General features: G+C 45.5%; 1 protein-coding gene across 1 annotated transcript in view; it reads right to left on the bottom strand.

The window, feature by feature from the left end:
- Positions 1-17,770, bottom strand: part of LOC122541415 (N(G),N(G)-dimethylarginine dimethylaminohydrolase 1-like) — a 78,521-nt gene that overhangs the window by 20,274 nt on the left and 40,477 nt on the right. The window contains exon 2 of the mRNA XM_043678173.2: positions 2,835-2,934. Within this exon, the coding sequence (XP_043534108.1) occupies positions 2,835-2,934 (100 nt within the window). The remainder of the gene's footprint in view (positions 1-2,834; positions 2,935-17,770) is intronic.

The following is a 17,770-nucleotide window of genomic DNA, read 5'->3' as shown; positions in this document are numbered from 1 at the left end:
GGTTGGAGGGTTGAATAGACTGGAGGTGTTTTCCCTGGAGTGTCAGAGGCTGAGGGGTGACCTTATAGAGGTTTATAAAATCATGAGGGGATTGGATAAGGGAAATAGACAAGGTATTTTCCCTGGGGCATTGGTTCAGGTTGAGAGGGGAAAAAATTTAAAGGGACCTAAGGGGCGTCTTTTTCATGCACAGGGTGGTGCATGTATGGAATGAGTTGGCAGAGGAAGTGGTGGATGCCCGTAAAATTACAGCATTTAAAAAGGCATCTGCATGGGTATATGAATAGGAAGGGTTTAGAGAGATATGGGCCAAGTGCTGGCTAATAGGACTAGATTAGTTTAGGATATCTGGTCAGCAAGGATGAGTTGGACTGTTCCCATGAAGGATCTGTTTCTATGACTCTATAATTGGTTTTTATAAGGTGATGAAAGTTTAATCTTTTATTTGAAGCAAATGATTAGGATCTTGCTGTCCGATTTGCTGTCCGATTGTGTTGTGGAAGAAGACTGAGTGTCAACTCTTTCAAAAGGAAGTTGAATAATTACTGGAAGAAAATAAGATTTCCTAGTCTATAGGAAAAGCAAGGGATTAGGACCAGTAACTTGCACAGTGAAGAACCCGCACAGAAACAATGGGCTGAGTGGCCTCTTTCTTTTCATTATTCAGTCATGGGACGTGGGCGTTACTGGCTGCTCAGCATTTATTGCCTGCCCCCAGTTGCCCTTGAGAAGGTGGTGGTGAGCTACATTCTTGAAATGCTGCAATCCATGTGCGGTAGGTACCCACAATGCTCTTAGGAGAGAATTCAGGATTTTGATCAGTCACAGTGGAGGAACGGTGACATTTTTCCAAATCAGGATTGAGAGTGGTTTGGATGGATGCTTGCAGTTGGTTGTGCTCCTGTGTTTCTGCTGCTCTTCTCCTTCTCGATGATGGTGGTCGTGGGGTTGAAAGGTGCTGCTTTTGGATCTTTGAATTTCTGCAGTGCACTTTATGGATAGTTCAGATACTGCTGCAACTAAGTGTCATTGTTGGAGGGAGTATATGATTGTGGATGTGGTACCAATCAAGCGGGTGGTTTGTCCTGGATAGTGTCAAGCTTTTTAAGTGTTGTTGAAACTGCATCATTCCGGCAAGTAGGGCCATCACACTCCTGACTTGTGCTTTGTAGATGATGGACAGGCTCTGGGGAGTCAGGAGGTAAGCTACAGCATTCTCTGCTTTTGATCTGCTCTTATAGTCCGCAAGTCCAGTTGAGTTTTTGGTCAATGGTAACCCCCCCCCCGAATGTTGATGGTGGGGTATTCAGGGATGGTAACACGAGTGAACGTCAAGGGGTAATGGTTAGATTATCTCTTATTGGAGATGGTCATTGCCTAGTATTCGTGTGGCACAAATGTTATTTGCCACTTGTCAGCCCAAACTTGGGTATTGTCCTTGTCGTGTTGAAAATGGACTGTTTCAGTATCTAAAGAGTCATGAATGGTGCTGAATATTGTGCAATCATCAGCAAACATCCTCACTCTGGCCTTATGATGGAGGGAAGGCTATTGATGAAACAGATGAAGATGATTGGGCCTAGGACTAAGGAACTCCTGCAGAGATGCCTTGGAACTGAGATGACTGACCTCCGCCAATACTGACATTTGTGCTATAGCCATTCTATGGATGAGCTTCACTCATTCCCTTGTAGTTGAAAAACCAGTTCACACTCAAGGCATGGGTCCAGACACAGGAGACTGGGCAGGCAATGCTAGAGGGCTACTGGAGCCTGGAAACGAAGTCCCAAATCAGCAGTTATAGAGTCAGAGATATACAGCATGGAAACAGACCCTTCGATCCAACCTGTCCATGCCAACCAGATATCCCAACCCAATCTAGTCCTACCTGCCAGCACGTGGCCCATATCCCTCCAAACCCTTTCTATTCATATACCCATCCAAATGATTCTTAAATGTTGCAATTGTACCAGCCACCACCACTTCCTCTGGCAGCTCATTCCATACACGTACCACCCTTTTTGTGAAAACGTTGCCCCATAGGTCTCTTTTTCATTAGATTAGATTAGATTACTTACAGTGTGGAAACAAGCCCTTCAGCCTAACAGGTCCACACCGACCCGCCAAAGCGCAACCCACCCAGACCCATTCCCCTATATTTAGCCCTTCACCTATCACTACGGGCAATTTAGCATGGCCAATTCACCTAACCTGCGCATTTTTGAACTGTGGGAGGAAACCGGAGCACCCGGAGGAAACCCATGCAGACACCCCTCAGCCTCCGACGCTCCAGGGAAAACAGCCCTAGCCTGTTCATCCTCTCCCTATAGCTCAAATCCTCCAACCCTGGCAACATTCTTGTAAATTAAGCAAATCCATCATGGGTAATGTGACCACAAGTGAGTGAGTGAAAACTCACACAACAGGGTTTCTGGCAGTGGTGAGAAGTAGTTGTCAGGAGCTGGTGAGAGAGAAAATATAACTGACATTTATACAAGATAATGAGTGGAATAGGTAGAGTCAATAGCCAGAGACTTTTCCCCAGGGCAGGATTGACTGGTACGAGGAGTCATAGTTTGAAGGAGGAAGGTATAAAGGAGACGTCAGAGGTAGGTTCTTTATGCAGAGAGTTGTGAATGCATGGAATACATTGCCAGCTGTGGTGGTGGAAGCAGAGTCATTCGGGACATTTAAGCGACTGCTGGACATTCACATGAATAGCAGTGAGTTGCGGGGTGCAAAGGTTAAGTTATTATATTTTACATTAGTATTAAACCTCAACATCATGGGCCAAAGGGCCTGTTCTGTGCTGTACTTTTCTACGTTCTATTCACCTGTGAAGAAGACATCGCTGCCATCAAGCGTGGCTTTCTCATCCGTCACTTCGAACACACGCAGCTTCAGCTCTTCCAGAACTTTCTTCACCGTTGCCACCTGCAATACAAAAAGCTGTTGTTCAAACTAACCTCACACTAAAAAAAAACCTACCAATAACAGCTGAACTACCCTCTTCCCAAGCAGTGTGTGCTGTTCCAGTTGAACGCAGAGCTCCATCTACAATCTCAATGCCTGGCAGGATTGGTTTACAAAAAACAGTCTCCATTTAGAATTGTTACACAGCACAGCAAGCGACCAATCTGCCAGTTGTCCCTGCACTAGTTCTCAGCAAGAGCAAAGTACTACGGTGTTTCAATTTACAAAATTCTTACTAAATGTGGGTAGGATATATCCCCTTGGCTGGTGACTCTGGTTTCTTCTAGCTGTAATCTGACAATAAAAGGGCAGGCCATTTAAGACAGAGAGGAGGAAGCATTTTGTCCATTCAGAGGGAGCCGAATCTTTGGAATTCTCGACCTGAGGGCTGTAGAAGCTCACTCACTGAGAATGCTCAAGACCAAAATCAATAGAAACTCTGGATATATATATGATGTCAAGGATATAGGATTCGCAGGGAAAAACAGCAAAGAGGTGGAAAATCAGATGGAGCAGAGTCAACAGGGCAAATGGCCCATTCATGTTGTTAAACACATTTAAAAAAGGGATGTTAAGCATTTCTCCAAGTAGGCAGCCACAATAATCCATGCAACCAAAGGAGGATTCAGTACCCAGTCTGTGTTACACCACAATCATCTTTGGGAAAGAATATTAAGCTGAGACCTCATTTGCCCTCCTTTCTCAAAGGAATGGATCCCCGGATCTCTATTTTGAAGCAATGCAGCAGAGTGCCCTTTTCAGATCTGGCTGATGTTTATGTATGAGCCAACATGAAAAGATAGTGATCTAGGCATTTCCTCAATGCTCTTTGTGGGACCTTGCTGTGAACAAATTGGATTCTGTACATTTTTACATTGTAATAGTGAACAATTACTGCAAAATTACATGGAAAATAATCTACTGGCTGCAGAAGTCTTGGGATGGTGAAAGATGCCATAGAACCATTATATTGTATTCAGGATGTGCTCATTGACAACAAATTGAGCTTGCCCCCAAGAGAAAACTCAAAAATATAAACAGTCACAGAATTGTACAGCACAGAAACAGACCCTTTGGTCCAAATAATCCATGCCAACTACATATCCTAAATTAATGTGGTTGTACTTTCCAGCATTTAGCCCATATCCCTCTAAACCCTTCCTACTCATACACCCAACCAGATAGTTTAACTATTGTAATTGTACCAGCTTCCATTACTTTCTCTGAAAGCTCATTCCACACATGTACCACCCTCTGCATGAAAATGTTGCCCTTTAGGTCCATTTTAAATCTTTCCCCTCTCACCTTAAACCTATGACCCCTAGTTTTGGACTCTCCTATCCTGGGAAAAATACCTTGGCCCTTCACCCTATCCCTGACCTTCAAGATTTTGTCAATCTCAATAAAGTCATCCCTCGGCCTTCAAAGCTCCAAGGAAAATAGCCCCAGACTATTCAGCCTCTCCCGACAGCTCAAACTCTCCAAACCTGGCAACATGCTTGTAAATCTTTTCCGAACCCTTTCAAGTTTCACAACATTTTCTTATATCAGGGAGACAAGAATTGAATGCAATATTCCAAAAGTGGCTTTACGAATGTCCCGTACAGCCATAACATAACATTCCAACTCCCATGCTCAATGCACTGACCAGTAAAGGGAAGCATACCAAATGCCTTCTTCACTACCCTGTCTACCTTTCAAATAACTATGAACCTGCACCCAAGGACATTTTTATTCAGCAACACTCCCCGGGACCTTATCATTAAGTCCCACCCTGAACTGCCTTACCAAAATGCAGCAACCCACTTTTATCTAAATTAAACTCCATCTGCCACTCCTTGACCCATCAGCTCATCTGATCAAGGTCCCTTTGTTCTCTGAGGTAACCTTCTTCACTATTGACATCACCACCAATTTTGGTGTTATTTGCAAACTTACTAACCATTCCTCCCATACTCACATTCAAATCATTTATATAAATGACAAAAAGCAGTGTACCCAGCACCGATCCTTGCGGCATACCACTGGTTACAGGCCTTCAGTTCAAGATTGACCCTCCAACACTATCCTCTGTCACCTACCTTCGAGCCAATTTTGTATGCAAAAGACTAACTCTCCCTGGATTCCATGTGATCTAATTTTGTTAATCAGTCTTCCATGTGGAATCTTGTCTAATGCTTTGCTTAAGTTCATATTGACCATATTCTGGATTAGTGGTGCTGGAAGAGCATAGCAGTTCAGGCAGCATCCAAGGAGCAACGAAATCGACGTTGCGGCTGATGTAGCTGCCACCCCCATGCTGATTGATGATATCACTTCCGCCCCCATCATGGCCACTCCCACAACTACTTCCACCCCTCACAATTCCTCATGCATCACACGTGACATCACTTCCGCCCCTCACATCATCACTGATGCCACATGCTCAGTGACTTCCGCCACCCCTACTGCCGTGGTCACCACCACTTCCGTCCCCACCAGCGGCACTCACCTGCATTCTGCTGACATGCCCCCCACAGACCCCACTGTCACTATCCCCACCCCCAGAACCCCGAGGGGAACATTACCCTGCTCAGGACTCCACCCCCATTCCCACCACCATCACACCCACTCCAGTTACAGGTTCCGCCCCCACTCCCAGCTCTACACCCACACCAGCTCCCAGCCGAGTTTTCACCATCCCCCCAGACCTCCCCATCACTGAGGACTCCCCTCAGCAAAGGACTCACCTTCATCCCCCTCCACCCACGCATCAATCAATTTAATACACGCCGTGACGTCGAACAATTCTTCCGTCGCCTCCACCTCCAAGCTTACTTTCACAATCAGGATTCCCGCCCACTTTCCGAGGACCCCTTCGCCCACCTCCAACACACTGCATTCACGAGGTCATCCCGCGCTGGCCTATTACCTGCCCTCGACCTCTTCATTTCCAACTGCCGCCGGGACATTAACCGCCTCAACCTGTCTACCCCCCTCCCCACTCCAACCTCTCACCCTCACAACGCACAGCCCTCCAATCCCTCTGCTCCAATCCCAACCTCACCATCAAGCCAGCGGATAAAGGGGGCGCAGTGGTAGTCTGGCGCACTGACCTCTACACCGCTGAAGCCAAACGCCAATTGAGGACACCTCTTCCTACTGCCCCCTCGACCATGACCCCACCCCCCCATCACCAAATCATCATCTCCCAGACCATACAGAACCTCATCACCTCAGGAGATCTCCCACCCACAGCTTCCAACCTCATAGTCCGCGAACCCCGCACTGCCCGGTTCTACCTCCTTCCCAAGATCAACAAGCCTGACCACCCTGGCCGACCCATTGTCTCAGCATGTTCCTGGCACAGTGAACTCATCTCGACCTACCTCGACACTGTCCTATTCCCCCCTAGTCCAGGAACTCCCCACATACATTCGAGACACCACCCACACCCTCCACCTCCTCCAAGACTTCCATTTCCCCAGCCCCCAATGCCTCATCTTCACCATGGATATCCAATCCCTCTACACCTCCATCCGCCATGACCAGGGCCTCCAAGCCCTCCGTTTTTTCCTCTCCAGACGTCCCCAACAGTACCCTTCCACCGACACTCTCATTCATTTGGCCAAACTGGTCCTCACACTTAACAATTTCTCCTTTGAATCCTCCCACTTCCTCCAGACCAAAGGGGTAGCCATGGGCACCCATATGAGCCCCAGCTATGCCTGTCTCTTTGTTGGCTATGTAGAGCAGTTGATCTTCCGTAATTACACCGGCACCACTCCCCACCTCTTCCTCCACTACATTGATGACTGCATTGGCGCCACCTCGTGCTCCCGTGAGGAGGTTGAGCAATTCATCAACTTCACCAACACATTCCACCCTGACCTTAAATTTACCTGGACCATCTCTGACACCTCCCTCCCCTTCCTGGACCTCTCCATCTCCATTAATGATGACCGACTTGACACTGACGTTTTTTACAAACCCACTGACACCCACAGCTACCTGGATTACACCTCTTCCCACCCTACCTCCTCCAAAAATGCCATCCCATATTCCCAATTCCTCTGCCTTTGCCGTATCTGCTCCCAGGAGGACCAGTTCCACCACAGAACAACCAGATGGCCTCCTTCTTTAGAGACCACAATTTCCCTTCCCACGTCGTTAAAGATGCCCTCCAACGCATCTGTCCACATCCCGCACCTCCGCCCTCAGATGCCACCCCTCCAACCATAACAAGAACAGAACGCCCCTGGTGCTCACCTTCCACCCTACCAACCTTCGCATAAACCAAATCATCCGCCGATATTTCTGCCACCTCCAAAAAGACCCCACCACCAGGGATATATTTCCCTCCCACCCCTTTCCGCCTTCCGCAAAGACCGTTCCCTCCGTGACTACCTGGTCAGGTCCACGTCCCCCTACAACCCACCCTCCCATCCTGGCACTTGTCCCTGCCACCGCAGGAACTGTAAAACCTGCGCCCACACCTCCTCCCTCACCTCTATCCAAGGCCCTAAAGGAGCCTTCCACATCCAAAGTTTTACCTGCACATCCACTAATATCATTTATTGTATCCGTTGCTACCAATGCGGTCTCCTCTACATTGGGGAGACTGGGCGCCTCCTAGCAGAGCGCTTTAGGGAACATCTCCGGGACACCCGCACCAATCAACCTGTGGCCCAACATTTCAACTCCCCCTCCCACTCTGCTGAGGACATGGAGGTCCTGGGCCTCCTTCAGCGCCGCTTCCTCACCACCAGACACCTGGAGGAAGAACGCCTCATCATCCGCCTCGGAACACTTCAGCCCCAGGGCATCAATGTGGACTTCAACAGTTTCCTCATTTCCCCTTCCCCCACCTTACCCTAGTTCCAAACTTCCAGCTCAGCACTGTCCCCATGACTTGTCCTACCTGCCTATCTTCTTTTCCACCTATCCACTCCACACACCCCCAACCTATCACCTTTATTCCCTCCCCCACTCACCTATTGTACTCTATACTACTTTCTCCCCACCCGCACCCTCCTCTCATTTATCTCTCCACCCTTCAGGCTCTCTGCCTGTATTCCTGATGAAGGGCTTTTGCCCGAAACATCGATTTTACTGCTCCTCGGATGACTCCAGTCATTCAGCATTTCATACACCTACCAGTCTTGCCCACCACCCAAATAGGAATATATTGCCTCTGGACTTTTGTTATCTCATTTTTGAAGGCCATCCACTTTCTAACCATCCTTTTACTTATGAGTAGGCTCTCCCAATCAATGTTTGAAAATTCTTGCCTAATACCATCAAAATTGGCCTTACTCCAAGTTAGAACTTCAACTTTTAGATCAGGTCTATCTTTTTCCATAGCTACTTTAAAACTAATAGAATTATGATCACTGGCCCCAAAGTGCTCCCCCAGCTGACACCTCAGTCACTTGCATTGCCTTATTTCCCAAGAGAAGGTCAAATTTTGCTCCTTCTCTAGTAGGTACATCCACATACTGAATAAAAAACTTTTCTTGTATACACTTAACAAATTCCTCTCCATCCAAGCCCTTAACACTCTGACAGTCCAGTCTATGTTTGTGTCACAAAACTGTTTTTTTTTCTAAAAGCTGTTCCTTGATTTTTTTTCAGAGGAGTAATAAACTAGGCTCCGATCAGATTGATTTGGTACAGAGATGAAAAGGATTTTGAGAGGCCTTTTGTTTATATGTTAACAGATGGGACTTCAGGCCGTAGTGTTCATGTTTTAGAAGTGACCTGTAGAATGAAAGAAGAGTGGTCAGCTCTCTAGCTAAGCTGAGCTGAGCAGTTTAGTTCAGTCCAGAACTGGTTGAGAGTTCAACAGTGAGCTGTGTGGAAACTGTCTTCTGCCCTTCTAACTTCATCCGGTAAGTATCTGACCATTTTTTATATTGTGTTTTAAAGGGGGTTTGCTTATTGGTACTGTTGTGTATATTCGGAACAGCATACTTAGTTTACTTTGGATAGACTGAGTTTTGAAGGGGTTCTTTATTCTGTTCTTTATGTTTCATTGTGTAATTTTGTGAAGAAATTGTTTGTTTGTTTTAAACCTGGTATTCAACCTCGCTAACTTAATCCAGGTAATTTTCACTGTACACTTACCGAAACAAACTGCAAAGTTATGGTCTGGGCTGCCTGCTTAAGAATGTTTTGAGTGGTCTGGCCTAGTCCATAACATTTGGAAAGTTAAAATCCCCTCATTCTTACAGATGTTGAGATCTCCTTACAAATTTGCTTCTGAATTTCCCACTGACTACTGGGGACCTATAGTACAATCCCAATATGTGATCATCCCTTTCTTATTTCTCAGTTCCACCCAAATAATGTCACTCGACGTACTCTCTGCAATATCCTCCCCAAGTACAGCCATAATGCTATCCCTGACCAAAAACGCTACTCCCCCTTCTCTCTTGCCCCCCCCCCCCCCTTTCTATCCTTCCTCTAGCACCTGTACCCTGGAACTTACCTCATTCCCTACCTTGATGTTTTGACTTGGTCTTTTTCTCAGTTGTATCATCCTCAGACTTCTCATTTTTCTCACTATCCCTTTGTGTTCCCTCACTTCCCACAATTAGTTTAAAGCCTCCCAAATAGCAAAGGAAAATCTCCCCATCAGGATATTGGTCCGCTTTCAACTCAGGTGCAACCTACCCTTCTTAAAACAGGTTACTTCTACCCCAGAAGAGATTCCAATGATCCAAAAATGCAAATCCTTGCCCCATGCACCAGCGCCTCAGCCACGCCATCATCTGCTCTGTCCTTCTATTCCTACCTTCACCAGCACGTGGCACAGGGAGTAATCCAAATAATTGGTGCAGGAGTAAGCCATTCAGCCCCTCCAGTCTACTGCATCATTCAGGAAATTATGGGAATTACTGGCTGGACTAGTCTTTGCTGCCCATTCCTAGTTCCCCTTAAGAACATGGTAGTAAGCTGCCTTCTTCTCCCATTGCAGTCCATTTGCTACTACTATACCCATTATGGCAACAGAGAGGGAGTTCCATTCTCTGGCTGATCTGATCACATCTGACTCAGCCTGGAATATATTCAATCATCCAGCTTCCACTGTTCACTTGGGAAGAGAGTTCCCACGGTTAACATCCTCAGAGAAGAAAGTCCTGACTATCTTAAATTGAAGATCTATTATTGTCAAACTGCTCCTTCTAATTTTACATTCCCTCACAGGAAGAAATAATCCCCTCTCGGTATCCAACATGTCAAGCTCCTCAAAATCCTGGGTTAATGGGAGCTGGTCACATAATGTCAATGGACCAGTGATCCAGAAACTCAGGCTAAAGTTTGGGGAGATCATTTCACATCACACTGTGGCAGATGGAGAAATTTGAAATTTCTGGAATAAATAGCTACCTAATGGCAACCACATAGCTATTGTTAATTGTCATAAAAATGCATCTGGTTCACAAATGTCCTTTAGGGAAGGAAAGCTATAATCTTTACCCAGTCTGGTGTGTATATAATATAAAAGCCAAATATTGCAAATACTGGAAATAAAAACTAAGTACAGGAGAAACTCAGCAAGTCTCAGCAGCCTCTGTGAAGAGACAGAGTAAACATTTCAAGTCCAATATGATTCTTCAAAAGAGTAATGTGGTTGGCTTTTTGTTATGGATGGGCTGGCCTATCCAACAATATTCACATCCAATGAATTTTTTAAAAATCTGTATACTTCAGGAAGATTGCCTCTCGTTCATCCAAGCTCTAATAAACATAGGCCCAATCTTTCCTCAGAAGACAATCTCTTCATCCAGGTTTCAGTCTCGTGAACCTTCTCAAGTTTGATTCCAATGCAAGTATTTTTCAACTTACATAAGGAAACTAAACCACACACAGTCAAAAATCACACAACACCAGGTTATAGTCCAACAGGGTAAACCACACACAATATCCTCAGCATGGTCTTACCCACACCCTGCACGTTTGTGGCAAGAATTTTACTCTCATCCTCTGTCCCACCCACAAGAAAGGTTAACAAAGTGTCAACTATGTATTTGTTTTACTCAGCCACCTTTTGTGAAATCTCAGATAAAATTGAAGTGAAATTGACACATGGAAGAAGGTGACATCCTTCAGTGGTGGCTCAGTGGTTAGCACTGCTACCTCACAGCGTCAGGGTCCCAGGTTTGATTCCACCGTTGGGCGACTGTCCGTGTGGAGTTTGCACATTCTCCCAGTGTCTGTGTGGGTTTCCTCCGGGTGCTCCGGTTTCCTTCCACAGTCCAAAGATGTGCAGGTCAGGTGAATTGGCTATGATCAATTGTCCATAGTTGTTAGGTGCATTAGTCAGTGGGGAGGTGGGTTACTCTTCAGAGGATCGGCGTGGACTTGTTGGGCCAAAGGGCCTGTTTCTACACTGTAGGGAATCTAATCTAAACATGGCCTGTCCCACCCTCAGTTTCAAGTATACAGCAGCTACCAATGCCATAACATCTAACAGAGCACAGAGATGTAAATAAGTGGAGATTCGAAAGTTAAGAAGACAAAGGCAATCCTGCCTCAGTTCAGGCCAGTGGTTACCAAGGCGACCAGATAGATGGCAGCGTGAACTGAAGTCAGCATGAAGTCAATGACTTCCAGCATCACAGGCCAGCTGGCCTGGAACCTGAGACCTTAAAAGCTCAGCCTTCAGCAGCTGTTACATGGCACTGAGCTTCACTGCTGTGTAATACATTCACAAGGTGACTGACAGGCTTAATAGTCAACTTGGGCCCAGGAGTCCAATTCTGAGCACCATACACTTTGGAAAGGATGACAAGACCTTGGAGAGAATACACAGGAGATTTACAGGAATGCCATTGCGGACGAGGGAAATCTGTTCTGTGAAAACCAAGACGGCCATGTTTTGTCGTAAGTTTAACATCAATACAAAATTGCTGTTTTATTTGCCTCCTCAGAATGAAGAAAGTGGAGGTTTGGCAGGACTTCAAAAATCAAAAATCAAAAATACTGATGAACAGTAAACAAAGAGAAACTTACAGAAGACCCTGTAAAGAGAGGGCCTAGATTTAAGGTAATCCGGAAGAGCAGAGGCGAAGTGACACAAGGAAACCTCTTTAAACACAGTTAATTTTTAAAATAAATTCTGGAATGTACAGCCTAAAGAGGCTGACTGAAGCAGGTGAGTAACAACTTTTAAAAAGGGAATTTGACAAATACTTGACGAACCTTATGAATCAGAGCCATTCAGCCCCTCATTCCTACTCCGCCATTTGATAAGACTAGATTAGATTCCCTACAGGGTGGAAGCAGGCCTTTCGGCCCAACAAGTCCACACTGACCCTCCGAAGAGTGACCAACCCAGACCCATTCCCCATATTTACCCCTGACTAAGACACCTCACACTATGGGCAATTTAACCTGGCCAATTCACCTAACCTGCACATTTTTGGATTGTGGGACGAAACCAGAGCACCCAGAGGAAACCCACGCAGACACTGGGAGAATGTGCAAACTCCACACAGACAGTTGCCTGAGGCTCCAATTGAACCCAGGACCTTGGTGCTGTGAGGTAGCAGTGCTAACCACTGAGCCACCATGTTCTGAATACTCCACGTTCTTGCCTAAGCCCGATGACTTTTCACCCCCTTTCTGAACTAGAATTTATCTGTCTCTGCCTTAAAATGCACATGGACTCTTTTAAAGATTAGTTTCTGCAGTTTCTCAAACCTCAATTTATCTCACTTCTGTCTTAACATGGGTTACCTCTTATGATTGAACAGTGACCCCCTAGGTTTCGATTTTCTCATGAGGGAACATCCTATTCACAGCCGTCCTGTCAAGAATCTTTTAGGATCTTGCAAATTTTAATCAAATTGTCTCTTAGTCTTCCAAGCTGAACCTGTCTAACCTTTCCTCATAAGGCAGTCTGACCATTCCAGGTTTCTGCCCAATAGGTGAGAAATAAATGCAGATCCGTGGAGAAAGACCCAGCTGCGTATTGAAGGGGTAAATATCATCCTGTGGGCTTTAACTTCTGTGATTCACAGGACACAGTGAACAAAGTGTGCCGGGTCCCAAATCTTCAATCTACTACCTGCTGCGTTGCAGGATTTAAGAGAACCCTAATCATTATCCAAGGGTCCCTGCTGGGAAGTACCAGGAACAGTTAAGAACCATGTCAAACCTGGAGAGACCATGATTAAGCTGGGGCTTCAATAATCCTGACCCCCAAGCCAAGTCTGGAAAAAACTCTTAGATGCCCTCCTGTTAAACTGGTCTGTGAATAAACCATGAGGCATTGAATTAAAGCCTACACACCCCCTCTAATACAGAGGATCTCCATTCTCGCTGTTTGACAAAATGTGGGAAGTTCATCATCAGCATAATTTGCCAACATTTAATTCCTTAACTGATCTGACTGAACAGCAGATTAACTTTCTCTCTGTTCAGTGGGTTGCCACATTTCACACCAGCAACTTCAGAAAATGTGCTTTATTGTCTATAAAGTGCTTTGGGACATCCAGGCAGATCTGGAGGCAAAGATACATAGCAGACACACACACTATGTATGGCGTGCATGCTCTCACACACACACACACACTGTATGGCTGTGAAAAAGACATGCATATAGCTCTATATATAAAATGTAGGTTTTCTATTTTAAAAAGTAGGCTCCTTCCTGGAGGGAAAATGCTGGCTCCAAGTTCACTCGTCTATGGTGGGAAAAGTCAGCCCACTTCCGCTACCAATTACAGTTCTATTGGAAAATAAAGCAAGAAACATCTTTGTTTATGAGACATAAAAGAACAGGCAGCTGATGGACAGTATTTCAGGGCAGCATGGGTTGATTACCTTCCGCTCACCTCTTCCCCTCCCCCACCCTGAACACCAGCACCACTCACCACACTGCACCAGATGGCAAGAGTAAAGAAAACAGAAAGCACAGGCAGTTCAAGTGGGTTGAGAGAAATTTACAGCACTGAAGGAGGAGAACATCATTCATCCTTGTGTGCCCATGCTGGCTAAAAAAAGAGCTACTAAACCTTATGTTTTGTTCCACCTCCTGGTGTGTAGCTCTGTAGGTAATGGCATAGGCACTTCAAGTGCAGATCCAAATGCATTTTAAATGGGTGAAGCATTTCTATCTCCACCATCCTTTCATGCAATGCATTTCTGCATCCCACTGCTATCTGGTTGAAACAAATCTAGACTTCTCGTCAATCTACATTCTCGGTTGCAATATCCAATCTACTATTCGTAATAATCCATGGATAATGACGAGGATTAAAGCTCAATTAAATCTCTATTCAGCCTCCTCTGCTCCAATGGAAGTAACCCAATTATTCCAACCTTTCCTTGTGACCAAGTTCCACATTTCCAGCAATAACCTCTAAATTCTACATGTGGAGAAAGTGGATACTAGTCATTCCTGACCATCTCAGCAATATGGCATCCCAATAGTGTGAAAGCAGGACATTTGGCCCATCTAATCCACACCGACCCTCCAAACAGCATTCCACTCAGACCCACCTCATCCCTAAGACCCTGCGTTACCCATAGCTAATCCACCTAACCTACACATCCATGGACACTGTGGGCAATTTAGTATGGCCAAACTACTTTGGACCATGGAGGAAACTAGAGCACACAGAGGAAACCCAAACAGACGCAGGGAGAATGGGCAAACTCCACACAGTCACCCAAGGGTGGAATTCAAAGTGGTCCCTGATGCTGAGGCAGCAGTGCTAACCACTGAGCCACTGTGCCTCCCCACTGTGCTTCCTTCTGTCTGTAAATTTCATCCATTCTGCCAATCAACCAACTAATATCATCAGTAAACTTCATAAAATGTCCGAAGCACAATGTAATCTAATCAGTGAAACAATGAGGAGGACAATGTGACACTGTGACCTGGACAGACCTACTGGAAACAACTTGATAATCACAAAAACTCAACTGTGTACCCTTTTGCCCCCCTGTCACGCGGTTGAATCTTCCACTTACCATGGGACTCTATGGGATCTTGCTTTTCTCACCAGTCTGCCATTTTGAACCTTTTCAAAAGCCTTGCCACAATCTATACAATCTATGAGACCAACGCATTATCTTCATCAATCTTCCTTGCTACGATCTCAAAACAATTCAGTCAGGTTACAGTCAGACACTGTACTAATTTATGTTGTCTGTTTTTGAATAATCTGTGCCTTTCTAAATGGCGATTTATGCTTTCCCTGAATTCTTTCCAAGAAGTATCCCACACAATTGCATGTTTACTTTTCTAACTTGGCTTTATATGGGACCTTATCGAAAGCTTCTCACTAAAAACAACTCACGTGCATCTTCACCCACTCAAACAAAAATGACAAACAAGTTAGGTAGACATGACTGGCTCTTATCAAACCATTGTGACTACAAACTTGATCACTCTGTACTTGCCTAATCGACTATTAACGCTAATTTCAGAATGCTTTCCAACAATTTTCCCAACAGTGATGTTAGGTAGACTGGCCTGCAATTGTTTGATCAGTGTCTTTCTGCATTTTTAAAGAACAAAAGGCTGTGCTTCAGTTTTCAATGTTTGCAATGCATGGAGTTTGAAAAATGATTGCTAGAGCATCTGCTACCTCCGCTCCTTAAATTACCATTCATCCAGTCTGGTGTTTTATCCACCTTTCAAATTAGCCAAACCCCCCAACATTGCCTAAGAACAGAATCACTACAGATTGGAAGCAGGACATTTGGCCCATCAAGTCCACACCGACTCACTGAAGAGCATCTCACCTAGACCCACCCCATTCCTGTATTCCTGCATTTCTCCTGGCTAACATACTTAGCCTGCACATCCCTGGACAATATGGGAAATTTACCACAGCCAATCCAACTAACATCTTTGGACTGTGGAAGGAAAATCATACAGACACAAGAAGAATGTGCAAACTCCACACAGTTTTTCAGTTCCTTGACCATCCAATTCTTTAAATGACCAGTTATTCCAGTTCTGTCAAGGCTTCAAATTTAAGAATAATTGCATTTAAATCTTTATCACTCCCTTCACATAAATACCGGTGTTTTGTTTGGGTTAAAAATGTAGTAACAAGACTGGCAGGGCTGGGATACATGCCCTTAGAAATATCATCAGTTTTATATATTAATCATTAATTTAACCATACGGAATTAATTCAGAATTAAACAAACAGAATTAGGACCAGCTTTCCCAGAGCATTGGACTGGAAATCAGAAAGGCGACACCACCTTAATATTAGATCAGCAGACAAGTCACAGCAGCCTCCACCCTCTAGCAAAGGAAATGGTCAGAAATCTGCACCTTTACCTGAACTCCGCAAACTAATGCAGACTCAAGAGACACTAAGTGTCCCAGGTACCAGCTCTCAGTCCCCTAGACAATGTATCTATCTCACTGTGCTCATTCTATTGTGTTTGTGTGTGTGTCTGTTTCAGTGTCTATCGGTCCTCTCTCTCTTTCCATCTGGGTGTGTCTAACATCACCAGAAAATGAGAGGTTGAGACCACACCATTTCCCCAAGGGAAGGCTTGCTGTTTATCAGCTGACACTCGACATAAAGCAGCTGCTCACATTTAATTCACTCACAGATGCCTAAATCAACAAATAATATGCAGACAATGGAAAGCAGGAGGAAACTTGGCACTCTGCAGTGAGTACATTTAAACTGCAACCCTCATGTATGCACAGAACAGCAGCTAGCCAGGCACTGGCTCTCTCTCTCTCTCAACCCTCTATTTTAAAATAATGAGCAGCATAGGTCATTAAGCTATGAACTCTTTTATGCTATCCCAGCCCTGAGTGGCATTTTTGCATTACCGTTCACATTGAAAATAAGAGTCATTACACGGTCTTTCGCTTTAACTTGCTCTGTCTCAGAACCCAGTACCACTTCAGAAAGTCTCGCCACAAGCATCCACCAACTGGCACCCTTACACCAACAGGAAGTCCTAAAAAGACTTTAGGAAGTGAAGAAACTGCTGTGAAAAGGAACACAATTCTTCGAGAGCCACCAGTGGTTAGCACTGCTGCCTCATAGCGCCAGAGACCCGGGTTCAATTCCCGCCTCAGGCGACTGACTGTGTGGAGTTTGCACATTCTCCCCGTGTCTGTGTGGGTTTCCTCCGGGTGCTCCGGTTTCCTCCCACAGTCCAAAAATGTGCAGGTTAGGTGAATTGGCCACGCTAAATTGCCTGTAGTGTTAGATGCACGGGTAAATGTAGGGAATGGGTCTGGGTGGATGTGCTTCGGCGGGTCGGTGTGGACTTGTTGGGCCGAAGGGCCTGTTTCCACACTAAGTAAACTAAAAAAAAGTTGGTAAAAGGAAGTACAGAAAAGGAACCAGAGAAAGGAATGCCGGTGATGTCAAGGCTGAGGACCGCTTCCATCTCCTGGAAACACCTGCCCAATGTGTGGTGGGAGATGCACCTCAAGGATCGGCCCATCAACCTACAATGGCCATGACTAGTGAGTTTCTAAGGTGGACAATCACACGAGTTAGTGAGCAATTGCTGATGAAGATCATCCTCAGCCTCCTCCATTGCCGCAGTGATTCAGACCACAACAATACCTTAATCTTGCGCCTGGGCATCCTACAGCCCAGACGGACTCAACATTGAGTTTTGTCCAATTTCAAATAACCTTCCCACCCAAAACCTGACTCCCATGCCAGCCCCGCACCCCCTCTCTTCCTCCCACCGACCCTTCCTTCCAGCCACCAACCGGATTCATTCCTCCCACCCACCAACCAGGTCGTACCCACCACCTGTGTTCACCTGTCAGTACCTCACTACTCCAACCCTCTCCCCACCCAGA

Source organism: Chiloscyllium plagiosum, unplaced genomic scaffold (assembly GCF_037043375.1).
Source record: "Chiloscyllium plagiosum isolate Xiang-an unplaced genomic scaffold, Cpla_swu_hap1 HiC_scaffold_35, whole genome shotgun sequence".
In the NCBI taxonomy this organism is placed as follows: domain Eukaryota; kingdom Metazoa; phylum Chordata; class Chondrichthyes; order Orectolobiformes; family Hemiscylliidae; genus Chiloscyllium; species Chiloscyllium plagiosum.
Note: the sequence above shows the minus strand (reverse complement) of the source record. Positions and strands in the feature narration are given on the sequence as shown.